Here is a 15,607-nt window from a genome sequence, read left to right on the forward strand (position 1 = left end):
AAAAGGAAAAGCTCTCTTCCAGATGTATCCATTTACAGGAATATGACAAATCATTTAACATTGACAGGGGTCCTTTCAATGTTCAGATTTTATTTATTCATGTAAAACCTTTAACCTACAAAAGGAAAAAAACGTTTTGCTGTAACGGATTATAAAGTGTGAGCTGGAATTTGGCTTCAATTTGTTAGCGTTTTTAAATCTGCCATTACATTTAAACACATAGAATGCATTAAAGTGGATGTAAACACGAATTTTTTTTTTTTTTTTGATGTCATAATGTAGAGTATAAGATTTCCTATCATTTGAGCCCAGTCTTGCCACACAGAGTTAATCCATCTCTGAGCAATCCTCTTTTATTGTTCAGTGAGATAAATCTTGACAAATAGAGAAAAACTTTGTCAAATCCTCCCCCTTGCTGTGAGTGACAGGTGATTTACATATCTCGTGCACTAGCCTAAGACATGCATTATTTTTTAATTCCCACCCCCACTCCTTTCTTCAGCAGCTCTGCAAGGATTGGCTGTTCCACACCTCAGCATGATTTGGCATGCTGAAGTCATGTGGTTACTTTCCTGTCTTTTCACTGGATGTTAGAGATCATAGCAGAAGTTCAGTCTAATGCCCCGTACACACGGTCGGACATTGATCGGACATTCCGACAACAAAATCCTAGGATTTTTTCCGAAGGATGTTGGCTCAAACTTGTCTTGCATACACACGGTCACACAAAGTTGTCGGAAAATCCGATCGGTGATGTAAAACACGTACGTCGGGACTATAAACGGGGCAGTAGCCAATAGCTTTCATCTCTTTATTTATTCTGAGCATGCGTGGCACTTTGTGCGTTGGATTTGTGTACACACGATCGGAATTTCCGACAACGGATTTTGTTGTCGGAAAATTTTATATCCTGCTCTCAAACTTTGTGTGTCGGAAAATCCGATGGAAAATGTGTGATGGAGCCTACAAATGGTCGGAATTTCCGACAACAAAGTCCTATCACACATTTTCCGTCGGAAAATCCGACCGTGTGTACGGGGCATAAGAAATACACAGGAGAAATGCATATTGACAAGGGGAGTGTAGAGGTGGGCGGGGAGTCTACTGACATCACGACTCCACCCACCGAGCTCCAGACAACAGACCCACCCACAGAATATGCAGTTTTTCAGGTCTCATAACAGACAGAGGGGAGACATTTGACAGGTAAAGATACATGCAGGAGGCATGTATATCCTTATAGATAAACCCTATGGCAGTAGTTTAGAAAGGATGACATTGGGTTTACATCCACTTTAAAGGTAAAAAACCTTCTGCCTTTAGAACCAATTTGGATTACTTCGGATTTTTTTTTTTCCTACAGGTTTGCTTCAGAAAAGGTAACGCTAGATGTAAGCACACTTGTTATATTTCCTTGGTGGCATTTAGAATTATCAAACTGGCATCAGGCTTTATTTACCAAGCTAATAATGGTCATTGCTAAAAGGAACAGTCATCTTGGCAAACAATAATTGTTATAGCTTAGTACGTTCAGCTATTTATTTGCCGACAGGCCTTTAAAAATATTTAATACAATCAAAATAAGAACACAAGCATTTTTCGAACCATAACACTTTATTTAAAAAGGAGACCAGCTCTGTGTCAAAATTACAAGAATGTTTTTGTTTTGTTTTTTTACATTAGACCTGAATGACCTGTGGTTTTAATGAGGAACTGCTTGTTTTGTACACTGTTCAGATCATCCATTATACTACAAGCAGGTTTGTTCTATAAAGTACAAGGAAGGAAACTATCTGTACAATAGTAAGATAGCACCTAATGTAACAGCCTTGAAAAAGATTAAACAAATAAAATAAAAAAATTGTTGTTCCTAATTTAGTGCAAGGCCTCACTAGGTTTGGCATCACACCTCACTGTACTCTATTTTAATAAGCAAGTCGTTTGTGAAAAAGATTTGATACCTGGGATCCTGCAAGTAACAGCATTTCCTATTTCAGGTGAACAATGCTAAGCCACCGCTTTGCAATTAGCCGCAGTGTTGACAATCTGCCATGTGCTCACAATCTGCCATGTGCTCCTTCATTTGGGTGTTCAGCTGCCCATCTAGAGTGCAGGAGGCATGCACAGATTAGACAGGCAGCCCTATGGCAAATTCACAGAGCACATGGCAGGCTGACCATGCTGCTAACTCAACGGTAGTAGCTTAGCACTGTCAGCCTTTACCAGAACAGGGGTTACTGGCAGGATCTAAAAAAGGTAAGACATTTTGAAACGGATTCACAAACATGAATTGGCTTAAGAAAAAAAGTGTACAGAGTCGGGCATGATGCCATTTATACGGAAAAATAAATTAAACTGACAATACACAGATTCATTTTTTTTTCCATTCAGCCTGTTGACTGAAATAGAGAAATTTAACACATGCCTCCTTCCATGATAAACAGCACAAACCCCTGTCGGCCACTGTATATTGACAGCTGGCACCAGCAGCTGTCAGAATACCCAAAGGCTGCATCTGATTGAATGTAGGCACTGTTTGAACTCAATACGACAATCAACTTTTGTTGAGCTAGGTGGTGCCAACAGGGCTACCCATAGATTACATTTCAAAATCTGAGCTGTGTGTGGCAGCCTTAAAGTGATTGTTATTTTATTTTTTTAAAGAGAGACTTGACAAACATGTTTTACTTACCTGCTCTGTGCAGTGGATTTGCACAGAGCAGCCCAGATCCTCCTCTTCTCTGGTTCCTTTTCGCTGCTCCTGGCCCCTCCCTCATGTCGAGTGATCCCACAGCAAGCACCAGGCTATGGGGGCACACGAGCCGAGCTGCAGCTCTGTTTATTCATTCAGACACGGAGCTGTGGTTTGGCCCCGCCCCCTCTCCCTGAGAGTTTAGCTAACTGACTTTGATTGACAGCAGTGGGAGCCAATGGCGCCCCTGCTGTGTCTCAGCCAATCAGTAGGGAGAGTCCCGGTGAGCGAGAGACTCATGGACATCGCTGGATAGAGAGGGGGCTCAGGTAAGTATTAGGGGGGGGCGCAGCACACAGAAGGCGTTTTATCTTCATGCATAGAAGGCATGAAGATGAAAATCCTTCTGCCTTTACAACTGTTTTAAGGATTTTCATACACTTTAAAAAAAAGTACTCATTCAGCTGAAGCCTCCAGTCCTAGAAAAAGACCAAGTGGAGGACAGAAAAAAGATCAAGAACCTCTTGGGAATGTGTTTCTATTCACAATAAAGTTTTGTTCTAAAAAGCTGGCATTAGTTTTTCTTTTTGATCTAACATTTCATTTACAGGCAAGGAGTCCAATACCTAATAATAGATAAACGATATCCCTCTACATTCCCACACCACTAAAATCATATTAAAAAATAAACTTCGGCATCAAATTAAAATTCCCACTGGAATCACAGTTGTATTCCAAACTCAGCAGATCAGTGTTCTCATCTCTAGTTGTCACTGCTGTAAGGAACCATGCCGGGGTTCCTAGGTGTTGTACTGATCACCTCCAAAAAGGTCACTGGAAAAGGCACTTCTTTTTAAATCCGATCATTGTATTAATGGGGTGGCTGTAGTTGGAAGTCCAGTCTCTCATGAACACATCATGAAGCTGTTTCTGCATAGTGTTTGTGGTGTTGGTGGCGCAGGTCTGATTCACCACCAGTGCCGATCCCGCTGTGCGAATGAAATAGTCTCCAGACCAATTGGAGGTTCCTGAGAAGAAAAAAAGTCATAAATCCAATGTCTATCATTAACTAATGAGAAAAAATACAAAAACAAACACACACACTAGACAACAAAACCAATAAAATCAATAATGGACATATTTGTACCGTATTTCCAAGAACCTGAAAAATAGGATTTGTTTTTGTCATACTTGCCTGAAAAATCCTTTTCTTTGAGTACATCATGGGACAGAGTCAGGCTAATATTCATTACCTGCTGGGTTATACTCCATCTCCAGGGGAATGGACACTGGTAGACCAAAAGGTCTTTAGACAGGAAGTGATCCCCTATATAACCCTTCCCACACAGGAAGCACTTCAGTTTTGTAGCAAGCACTGAATCCTCAAAAAAGAGGGGAGGGATCTCTGTGTCCCATGATGTACTCAAAGAAAAGGATTTTACGGGCAAGGATGATGAAAAAATCCTGTTTTCTTTTTCATACATCATGGGACACAGTCAGGCTAATATTCATTACCTGCTGGGACGTCCCAGAGCAATAGCCTTGAGGGGAGGGAGACACCCTGCCAAACGATAGCCATCAGAACTTATACTGCAGCCCGCAGTACACTGCAGCAGAAAGCCGAATCCTAGGCTTCTCAAACATCCACTTGATAACATTTTGTGAAGGTATGCACTGAAGACCAGGTAGCAGCCTTACAAATCTGAGCAACAGATACCTGATGGCGAAAAGCCCAAGAGGTTCCTACACCCCTGGTAGAATGAGCTCTCGCCCTAAAGGGAGGAGCTTTATGTTTCAGACCGTAGGCCTGAATGATCAATTGATGGATCCAATTGGCAATGGAAGCTTTGGAAGCTGCCTGCCCCTTCTTGGGTCCTTTTGATAAAACAAAAAGGGAGTCTGAACCTCGGATCTCCGCAGATCTAGACAAATAAACCATGACTGCCCGGACAACGTCCAATGAATGCAGTCGTCACTCTTCCGCCGAGTGAGGCTGAGAGAAAAAAAGAAGGCAAAATAATGTCCTGATTTAAATGAAAAGCCGACACCACCTTTGGCAAAAAGGATGGAACAGGTCGTAACACGACCCTGTCGTGGTGAAGGATCAAGTATGGTTCCCTGCACGTTCCCCAGATGACGTCAGTTATAGACGAAACATACGCAGGGAGGTTGACGCGCTGACGTCATCGCGAACTTGATGTGAACGGGTGCATGCAATGCCGGCCGGCGAACTGTTTTTATGGATGGTTTATACTACATATTCTTGTAAGTGCATTTCCTCTTTTAAATTATCTTGTTAAGTGGATTCACACTATGGCCAGTTTTCTCTTACCTCCATGATCCTGAGCCTGAGTTGGTGTATGGTCCGTCATCTGCTGTACTTCCAAGTCCACGCTGAGCACAGAGAAGTAGCGCCGGATCTACAGTATACACAGGCTTACTTAGTGTGCCCTCTAGTAAGCGCGAAATCTATGTGGTGGTGGATCACAACGAGTGGTGTTTTATTCCATGTTTTTCTACATAGCCTTCACTGGGAATAATTGAGAGATTCGTGTCTTTTGTGTTTGGACTTTTTTCTGCCTTTATGGATGATTTTCATGGTCACATATTTTTATATTGTTTTCACCTAGTTTTAACATGAGTATAGCGCAGTTTTTTTCTTGTTTTATCCCTGCACGAAAGGGCCGCCAACTCTGACACCCTTCTAGCCGAGGTGATGACCATCAGGAAGGCTAGCTTGCATGACAGCAAGTTTAATGGAATTGCCTTGATAGGTTCCAATGGTTGTTTCTGTAACACAGACAGCACCAAGTTCAAGTCCCATGGACACATTGGTGACCTAATGGGGGAGAAGCAAGAGAGGTGCCCCCTGCATAAAGGTTTGGATCAGTGAATGGGAGGCTAAAGGCCTTTGGAAGAATACTGATGGGGTCAAAACTTGACCTCTGATTGTACTCAAAGCCAATTTGATTTCCACAGCTGACTTTAGAAAAGAGAGTACTCCAAATCATGTATTTCCGAGGATGCCATTTTCTGGCTTCACAACAAGCAATATAAGTCTTCCAGACCTTATGATAAATTTTCCTAGTGACAGCTTTTCTAGCATTCACTAGGGTAAGACACTACTGATCCCGAGGTGCCACGGTCCTTTAACACCCTGGCTTCAGTAGCCATGCTGTCAAATTTAGAGACTGGAAATTGGGGTGGACTATAGGACCTTGAGACAGTAGAGCGGGGCGTTCATGGCCCGTCTATTGTCAGTCTCACAATCTCCGGGAACCAGGGCCTTCTGGGCCAGGCTGGTGCCACCAGAATGACTGGAACCCCTTCTTTCCAAATACCGCACAAAAAATGTGGAAGGAGAGGGATCGGAGGGAAAGCATAAACCAGGGAGTACTGTCTCCATGCAACTATCAGCATCTGCTCCGATAGCCAGAGGATCCCTTGTTTGGGACACAAATTGCTGTAGCTTGTTGTTGAACCTGGATGCCAATAGGTCGACCTCTGGCCATCCCCAACGCTGGCAAATTTCCTGGAACACCCCTGGGTGTAGGGACCATTCCCCCGGGCAGATCTGCTAGCGGCTGACATAATCTGCCTTCCAGTTCTCTACTCCCGGGATATGGACTGCCGATACAAATCGGCAAATGTCTCTCTGCCCAGGCTAGTATGTGGCCTCTCCTGGTACCGCCTTGGTGATTTATATAAGCCACTGCAGTGGCATTGTCAGACTGAACCCTGATAGGGCTGTCCTGAAGCTCCACTGTCTAGGAACGTAGGGCCAGGCATACTGCCCGTAATGCCAGGATGTTGATGGGCAGGATCTGTTCTGTCCCTGACCCATTTCCCCTGAGCTGTGAGCCCTTCTAGGGTCGCTCCCCTGCCTGAGAGACTGACATCTGTAGTCAGTACTCTCCAAGTTACCGGCAGAAAGGAATTTCTCTTTCGCAGGTTCTGGTCCTGCAACCACCAGTTTAGGCTTAAGCGTACCCGAGGAGATAAGCACATTGGATAATCCAGGGCTTTTCCTCTTCTGATCCAGGCCAACAAGGTGTCTTGTTGTAAAGGCCTGGAATGGAACTGGGCATAGGGCACTGCCTCGGAGGAGGATACCATCCTCCCTAGAAGACTCATACAGAGCCGAACGAAGGCTTGTTTGGTGCCCCGAATCTGACGCACCTGAACCTTCAGGCCACAGATCCTTACAGATGGCAAGAATACTCTTGCTTGAACCGTATCTAGGATCAGACCTAAATACTTTAGACTTTGAGCTGATTTCAAAGCTGATTTTTTGATATTTATGATCCAGCCTAAGCTTTTCAAATACTGCACTGTGCATATTATGCTCTGTTCTAGAGCCTGTAATGAGTGATCTATAGACAGAAAAGCAAAATACTCTTGCGCACGGGTGTGTAAGCTAAAGATCCCAAAGGTTCAGGAAGGACTATGGATTTCGGGCTTGCTGCTCTTAAGGATGGGATGTCCTTATGCCAAAAATGAAAAAGAAGAAAAAAGAGCGCACCAGCCTAGTGCATTATCCTTTACAGATTTATTGATTAAAAACAAGATAAAATCTACTCACAAAGGTTGAAGGAACAAATCGCATTTGTAAATTGCCATAGCGGTAATAAATCCAGTGGTAGCAGTTTTCCAGGTCCCAGGAAGGAGGCGTACGGACTACTGCTAGCTAACGCGTTTCGAAGGTTACCCTTCTTCATCAGAGCCTTAGTAGTGTTAATCTCCTGCTGGTTTTTATACATGTGTCCATCTAACCAGGGCTGGTCAGATTGGTTCTGAAACTCCTCCCTTAATTAGTGGGCGGTTCTTTGAGGGGGGGGGGGGAGGGGGAGGGGGGGGAAGAAAAGGATTTTGGTCTAGGCTATGTTGTTATTATTAAGGGGCCATGATAGAAAAACTTTTTATATATTTAATATAGTTTTGGTCTGATTTGATTAGTAGTTCTAATTTAGATATTTTAATTTAATTTTTAATTTTTAATTTTTAAGTTTTAAATTTTTGACACTAATTTTTAAGTTTTTTATTATTATTTATTTTTGATTAATATTTAAATATATAAAGCTGCGGCCATATGTGATTGGGAATGCAAACAACCAATAGCAAATAAATTAAAATAGTCCTATTAATACTGTTACATAAGTGAATCAAGACATATCGAGTGTTCCTTGGAGCTCCTCTCCCCTTTAGTCTGTACATTCTAAACCTCAGGAGAAAACTAACCAAAGGTTACAAAAAGAAGAAGATTGGAGACAAAGTAGCATACCTTATGATATGATAAGGTCAAAGAAGGGGAATATAGGGATTATGACGGTGCCAGGAAAACACGGTACATATCAAGATTTTTTAAAAATGAGTAATTTTTATTAGAACATATCATAAACACAAAAATTACAGAATCAAGGTGTGCATAAATACTAAAAGCATATCTGTAGTGAATTTCACCGAGCTAGGCCTCATAGATGTTACGGCCAATGCAAAGGATAGGTATTTTAGGTATCCGACATGTTTCGCCAGTATTGGCTTCTTCAGGGATAAGTTGTTAATACCTAAAACGCTACAGTAGTTCTGTGAAAATGACATAACAATCAGTGAGTATATTGGATAAGTGATACATTAAAAAAGATGTCATTTAATTATGTATATATATATATATGTTTGCGAGCTGACAGTATAGACTAACCTCCACCACCACCCAAAAGGCACCAAGAAAAGTTCCCCACACACCATCGGGCAGGCTAAAAGTCCTCATCCCAAAACAATCACCCCACCAGACATTCTATGGATGGAAATGAGATACCTGCAAGTCACCAGAGGGGGCCTCACACAACTCCAGCACTAAACCTCCAGCCAGGAGCACAATAGATAGCTGTAGAGGGCAGTAAAAAGGACCTGGCCAATTATGTATCTAGAGAGGTATAAATTATTTACAGTAAGTTCATCTATCATAATATCGCCTTTTTCTAGAAAGGTCATACAAGTTTCAATAGTAGATAGAAAAAAGAAAAAATTTTTTGTTTATGTGGGACTAAAAAGTCTCCAATAAGTGTACTTACAGAATAGTGCTTTTTAAAATGAATGACAGGACACCGATAAATCCTTACGCTCAGAGAAAAACTCTAAACATCAACAGGAGCAAGATTTGCATAAACAGAAGAAGAGTTTATGTGCCACTTGTAAGACTGTCAGAGGGGAAAAAAGACATAATCATAGAAGGCACTTTGGTTGATCCATAAGTGAACTGCACCAGCACAAAACAAGGTAAGTACAGACTTACCATTGGATAGATCTATAGCGAGATGCTGGACTAGGTAGAGCCAGCAGCCAGCGACAACACTAGATAAGAAAAAACCAGAAAGCAAAAGGTAGTGTAAACATGAGGTAAGTCTATTGAAGCCCCAAGCAACTGAGGGTGCATACTGGTACCTACCCAGTCAAGTGGTGGTTGATGCGTCGGTGTCCTGTAACATCCCTGGCGAGTGTGTTTGCCTGGGATGCCGGCGTTTTAATGCCCTCCACGCACGTGCGGCGTCTATAGCAAATAAATTAAAATAGTCCTATTAATACTGTTACATAAGTGAATCAAGACATATCGAGTGTTCCTTGGAGCTCCTCTCCCCTTTAGTCTGTACATTCTAAACCTCAGGAGAAAACTAACCAAAGGTTACAAAAAGAAGAAGATTGGAGACAAAGTAGCATACCTTATGATATGTATGTCTGATGTCACCCCATTAGCTCGGATGGAATGTCTCAGCAATAAACGTAACTGTACCGACATCTGTTGCTAGCCGGTATCATGTTCCTGTGTATAATAGAGACTGATGGAACGCACGCCGCTCCTCCGCTTCCGGGTTGCGGTCCACAGGGCGGAAGTGCGGTCGTGACGTCATATCCGGTGCGCCCTTCGGCGCATACGATTGGCTAACTGTAGTGATCTCCATTTTGTTGAAGGCAAAGATAGAGGCAAGGGGGGGGACAAAAACGTCTAAGCTATGGGTTATATGGGGATACTAAATTGATTAGATTTCATTTTTGAAAGAGATTAATAAACATATGATATACTAATTCGGGTGATGCCACTGGAAGGGAAAGGAAGGGAAAGAAAAAAAGAAGAAAAACTGGGGGAAAAAAAGATAAGCCTAGTTACTGGATGTTAGGCATATTATTTGTCCAAATATACACTGGATGGAGACAGGGGCTATTAAAAAGACGGTTCTTAGAGCTGTAACCAAAGGGTGACAATATACTGAACGCATGTATTTAGAAAAACCAGCAAGAGAGACACTGACAAAGAGATAATAGTATAAAATATATATATATAAAAAAGGTATAATATATAAAATATATATGTATATATATATATATATATATATATATATATATATATATATATATATATAAATACATAAAAATATATATGCATCAGCATAGACATATAAGCACATGGAAATCAGATTAAAATCAATTAGAAGTAGAACCGTATAAAAGTACACAATATGTGTACTTAGTCGATGTGATATAAAAAACCCCCCTTTTTTATATCACATCGACTACTTGTTCAGGGATCTTAGATCCAAAATGGGCCTTGTGTCCCAGTTTGGTTTCTGAACCGTAACCAGGTTTGAGTATAACCCTGTGCCCCTTTCGGATACCAGAACCTCTACAATCACTCCTTGATGCACTAGATGATGTAGTGCCTGAAGCAAGGCGTTTATTTTTGGCGGATCCGAGGGAACACTGGATCTTAAAAACCTCTGAGGGGGAACCCCTTCAACTCCAGCTTGTAACCACGAGATATAATTGAGGTGACCCACTCGTCCTGAATTATTGTTTTCCAAATGTCTGCAAAGTGCAGCAGCCTTCCTCCCACTTGATGGAGTGGTGGCGTCCCCTCAAAAGGAGGGCTTGGTGCTGGGTTTAGAAGACTCTTGGACCCAGGGCTTCTTCTGGCACTGTGACTTGTCCCTGGCCCTAGCGCCCTGTTGGTGGCGGAACCGCCTTGACGCTGACATATTGGAGGAAGCCGTCCCTGAGGTTTTACACGAGGGACGTCTGGTGCTTTTCTTCACAGGAAGTAGAGAACTCTTCCCTCTGGAAATCTTCTGGATATATTTGTCCAAACGATCACTAAATAAACGTTCCCCATGAAAAGGAAAACCTGCCAATAACTTTTTACAAGGAAGCTCGGCTGACCAGTTCTTAAGCCACAAGAGTCTGCCCATATGTACAGACGAGAGAGCCAAACGAGAAACTTGCTGTATTGAATTCTTTAAAGGCGTCAATAGCAAAACACAGTGCTCGAGAAATATCTGTCTTACTTTCAGGCAGATCATCCTCCTGGTTAGGCATTTCAGGCCGTTTGACCTGATCCTTTATGGACTGGCAGATACCAATTGCTGCAACAGCTGGCTGAATGGCTGAACTGGCCAAAGAAAAGGAAGCCTTTAATAATGACTCCAATTTCTTGTCAATAGGGTCTTTCAAGCCCTGTGCGTTATCTACCAGACAAGTTAAGTTCTTGTTTAAGGAAGAGACTGCTGCATCTACTGCTGGCATGCTCCATTTAACAAACTTTTCATCCATGGGATATAAAAGGGAAAACCTCTTAGGAGGAACAAAAATCCTGCCAGGATGTTCCCAATCAGCATACACCGCCTGTTCCAACAGGGGGTGTAGGGGAATGCCTGTGTGGCCTGAAGAGGCCTCAGGGATCCCAAAGAGGACAAGGGGGGCTCAGTCACCTCTGCAAGAGACAACTTAAAGGCAGAATGTACCATTTTGGTCAGAGTCAGGATCAAAAACCTCTGCGACTGAGAGGCAGACATCAACTGAATATCTTCTTGTCCAGATTGTTCAAAAGCAGACTCATCTGCCGGGTCCTGAGCTTTAAGCTCTTCCCCATCCTCAACCCATTATTGCTCAAGACTAGGAGGCTCCTCCACAGACCCCTGAGCTTTAAGTTCTTCCGCATCCTCAACCCATTCCTGCTCCAGACTAGGAGCCTCCGGGGAGGGGGATCTGTCACGCTTCCTGCTACCCTGCGGGATGGAGGCAATCATGCCAGCAATCCTGTGCTCTAACCCGGCTAGGGCCGAGGACAGTTCATCCTTAGTGATAAAGGGTGAAGCAGTAGCGTTGACTGTAGGCACAATACCAGATAGGCGCAGCGGCTCAGATTGCCCGGAAGCCTCTGGTCTTTCAGGGATACAACACTAGGGATACAACTAGGTTCATCAGGAACTACCGACGACATCAGTGTGCCCTTCCCTGTAGCGTTAGTCCCACCCCTCTTTTTTGAAGACATTTACCAACCACAAAAAGAGTACTTGGGTGTAGTATTTAAACACCTCAGAAGGGAGACCCTTTAATAGGGCTCGCCAAGCCCCTATGTAACAATCCTGCTAAGCACCTTTAGCCTGCCAAGCAACACTTGGTGACTCACGGGACCCGGGTAAGTCAAAAATGAACCTCAGCAAGTGTCTGTTCAGAGCCTGCTCTGTGTCCCACAGCTGCCTTCTGGAAGCACTGCATGCTTGGCCTACACAGCTTAAATAAGCTGGGTGTGCGCTGGAACATGGGTATGACGCAAATCCTTGTGCGCCCAGATAAAAGGCTACTGCGCATTTGTGTGGCGAAACAGCGTGCGCCATGGCTGCCAAACTGGTAAGTCCCGCGGCGCTCTTGCGAATGCACATGCGCCATGGTCACCAGACAACAACTGCCGAGCATAGTGGCACTCTTGCGAACGCACGTGCGCCCTGGTGAATCAAGGCAAAACAGCGCACTGTCGTGCGCCATCATACAGGTAAAAAACAGCCAGACACAAGAAAAAAAAAAAAAGGTACACCTTGCAAACACCCACAGCTAGCCCAAAACTCCCCCGTATTGTCACCGCACACAGGTGTCCAGCCTCTAGCTAGCTCGACTGATTGTTACAATCATTGGGACACCCCACAATAATAAGGAAAGGGGTTTCACTTACCTGTCCAGGCGCAGGGCAGCTTAGAAACTAAGAGCCCAATCTTCACCCTTCACGGCGGGTTCCTGTCACTTGAGGACCTTCAAGGACTGGGTACCCTTTTCATGTTTAGGGTCCACTCCCTTGGATCTGTACAGCACCCTGCAGGAATGCCTTAGCGCTGTAGTGTCCAGGATTCCACTTCGCAGGGTCCAGCGCCCAGAGGCCGCATTACAGGCAAAACCTTGCAGGATCTTGAGTCTTCTTTGGCTCGGGTACCATTTATGTAAGCATATAAAGCCTGCGTCGGATGGATCCGATCGGTCAATTCCTTGATCCATTTAAGAACCGTTTGTGGGACTAGAGACCTGGAGCTCAGAGAGCTCAAACAAACCATGCCATCCATCTTGCAGACACTGAAAAAACTAAAGTGCTTCCTTCCTGTGTGGGAGGGGTTATATAGGGGATCACTCCCTGTCTAAAGACCTTTGGTCTACCAGTGTCCATTCCCCTGGAGATGGAGTATAACCCAGCAGGTCATGAATAGTAGCCTGACTCTGTGTCCCATGATGTATGAAAAAGAAACACCTTTTTTGTCACCCCTTCGCCATGAAAACATGGAGGGTCACCTACTATCAACACCACCCTGGTAGACTGAGCTTATGATGAAAGATGAAAGTAGAGGTTACTCATATGTCAGAACATTCAACAGCTCAAGCAGCTAAGTAATGTGCAAATCTGAGCTTTTCCTGCACCGCTTGACCTCATCCCTCCAGGTTCCCAAGCTCTTTTTTGGGTAATGAGGTTGCCCACTACATTAAAAGACTAACAGGGAACTTGGGTGATAGAAAAAAGGTAGGTTCACCTTTACAGAAAATTTGTAAGGTGACCTTAGTGTCACTCTATTTTAATAAGAATAAAAATAGTAATAATAATAAATCATTATATATATATATATATATATATATATATATATATATATATATATATATATAAATACACAGAACAATCATATATGGAATGGAGGAGTCACAGCTGCATACAAAGAGCAGCACAGCCAAGCAACTAGCAACAGGTCGCTTTAACAAATCAGTTCATGTAAAACTAGTTTTTGATGCCAGGCAGGTCCATATTAGGTCCTTTTATTTCTCGAATGGCCAAATCTGTACATTTTTTTGCTCCCAGGCCTTAACCAAGTTGCACTCTATGTTTTTTTTCCATTTATTTTGTACTGGACCAGAATAATAAGGGGTGGAGCGTACAAAGTCAAAGAGCGAGGAGAAAGAAAGTGACAGAGAGCTAGCAATTGGAATCATCCTATATAATAGGCTACTAGATAAAATAGATTTCACCACTATGTCCAGTGTCAATTCTGGGAAGAATGACCCCTTTACCACTATTAAAAGAACCCTTTAAATTTGTGTCCTCGTTGATGAGCATCTTTACCCCGGATAACTTTTGCTAGGCATACATACCTATATAGGCCACTCTGTCAGTCACCATATATTTATTGTGATTCACTCTGGAAAAGGGGATGTGTTTTTGCTCCGGCGATACAGGAACCACAAAAATTTTCTGGAAAACAAGGACAGAGTTCAAACCATGGCACAAAAAATAAAAAGAAAAAAAAAAGAAAGCAAGCTTACAGCATATTAACACTAAGCAAGGGTGGTTATGTCAAGATCACCAACTCGTCCAATCAGAGTATGCTTTGCATTCATTGAGAAAAATGCAAAGCATTCTGTAAATGGCGTCTGTGTCCAGCGAGGTGCCCCCTTTGATTACTATGCAGCAGGGCAGCTTTTTGGCACGGGACCCATAGGACAGTGATCACTATAGTAGGGGCAACTACTACAGTGATTCTCTTGCTTCCACAGTTATGGAATATACATAATTACATGCCAAGCTGGACCATGTAACTGTGTAATAAAATGTATACGTGGAGTTAAGATTTAATTAAATGACAAAAATATAAACTGGCCCATAGCAGAAATAAAAAAAAAAAAAACTTGCTCAAGCCCATAGGGGGTGTACAGGTGTGAGAGCTGGAGTGGTTAATTGTTTGTCGACCACATAACTTAGTTACACGGCGGCAGAGCGGCTCACCTGTGCCGGATCACATACTCCGTACATGATCCGCCACTTACGGGTGGGGGCGTTCTCCGGCCATGGCTGTGCTGTGATTAGACGCAGCACAAGCCGATAAGTGGGTGTCAGCCAATGGATGTCTGCCGGCACCCGCTGATCGGCGGAGAGAGGGGCTGGATGGAGTTCTGCCTATGTAAACAGGGTAGAGCTCCGTCCTGACGGGGGGGAGTGACATCCTTCTTTCCCTGCAAAGCAGGGGATAAAAGCCAAATCGCTTCCTTTAGTAATGGCACCACACAAAAGTACACAAAAACACTGGCTAGGCACACACTTAACCCTTTGATCGCCCTAGATGTTTAACCCCTTCCCAGCCAGTGTCATTAGTACAGTGACAGTGTGTATTTTTAGCACTGTATTAGTGTCACTGGTTCCCACAAAGCGTCATAAGTGTCAGAATGTCCGCCACAATATCACAGTCCCACTTTAAGTCGTTGCTCGCCATCATTACTAGAATAACAAAATATATAAAAATTCCAGTATATAACCCATAGTTCATAGACACTATAACTTTTGCACAAACCAATCAATATACGCTTATTGGGATTTTCCTTTTACCAAAAAATATGTAGCAGAATACATATTGGCCTATATTTATAAAGAAATTCGATTTTTTATTGGATATGTTTTATAGCAGAAAGTAAAAAATAGTTTTTTTAGTTTTTTTTTTTTTTATAGCACAAAAAAAAAAAAAATGCAGTGGTGATCAAATACCACCAAAAGAAAGCTCTATTTGAGTACATCATTGCATGACCGCGCAATTTTCAGTTAAAATAACGCAGTGCCGGATCGCAAAA

The 15,607-nt window shown here is 42.9% G+C and overlaps 1 protein-coding gene and 1 long non-coding RNA gene across 5 annotated transcripts in view; both read right to left on the minus strand.

Moving 5' to 3' along the window:
- Window positions 1–1,595: 1,595 nt before the first annotated feature.
- PLD3 (phospholipase D family member 3) overlaps window positions 1,596–15,607 on the minus strand; it is a 60,145-nt gene continuing 46,133 nt past the window's right edge. For all 3 annotated transcript variants that reach the window (XM_073598503.1, XM_073598504.1, XM_073598505.1), the window contains 2 exons: window positions 14,141–14,240; window positions 1,596–3,720 (listed from right to left, as the gene is read on the minus strand). In XM_073598503.1, the coding sequence (XP_073454604.1) occupies window positions 3,524–3,720; window positions 14,141–14,240 (297 nt within the window). In that variant the 3' untranslated portion in view covers window positions 1,596–3,523. The remainder of the gene's footprint in view (window positions 3,721–14,140; window positions 14,241–15,607) is intronic.
- LOC141107633 (uncharacterized) lies at window positions 8,281–13,572 on the minus strand. Of its 2 annotated transcripts, XR_012235941.1 has the most exons (3): window positions 9,138–13,572; window positions 8,764–9,043; window positions 8,281–8,615 (listed from the first exon to the last, which is right to left on the minus strand). It is a non-coding gene; the product is annotated as an uncharacterized lncRNA (long non-coding RNA). The 2 variants fall into 2 exon arrangements; XR_012235940.1 differs by having other exon boundaries at window positions 8,281–9,043.

Source organism: Aquarana catesbeiana, linkage group LG09 (genome assembly GCF_042186555.1).
Source record: "Aquarana catesbeiana isolate 2022-GZ linkage group LG09, ASM4218655v1, whole genome shotgun sequence".
NCBI lineage: Eukaryota > Metazoa > Chordata > Amphibia > Anura > Ranidae > Aquarana > Aquarana catesbeiana.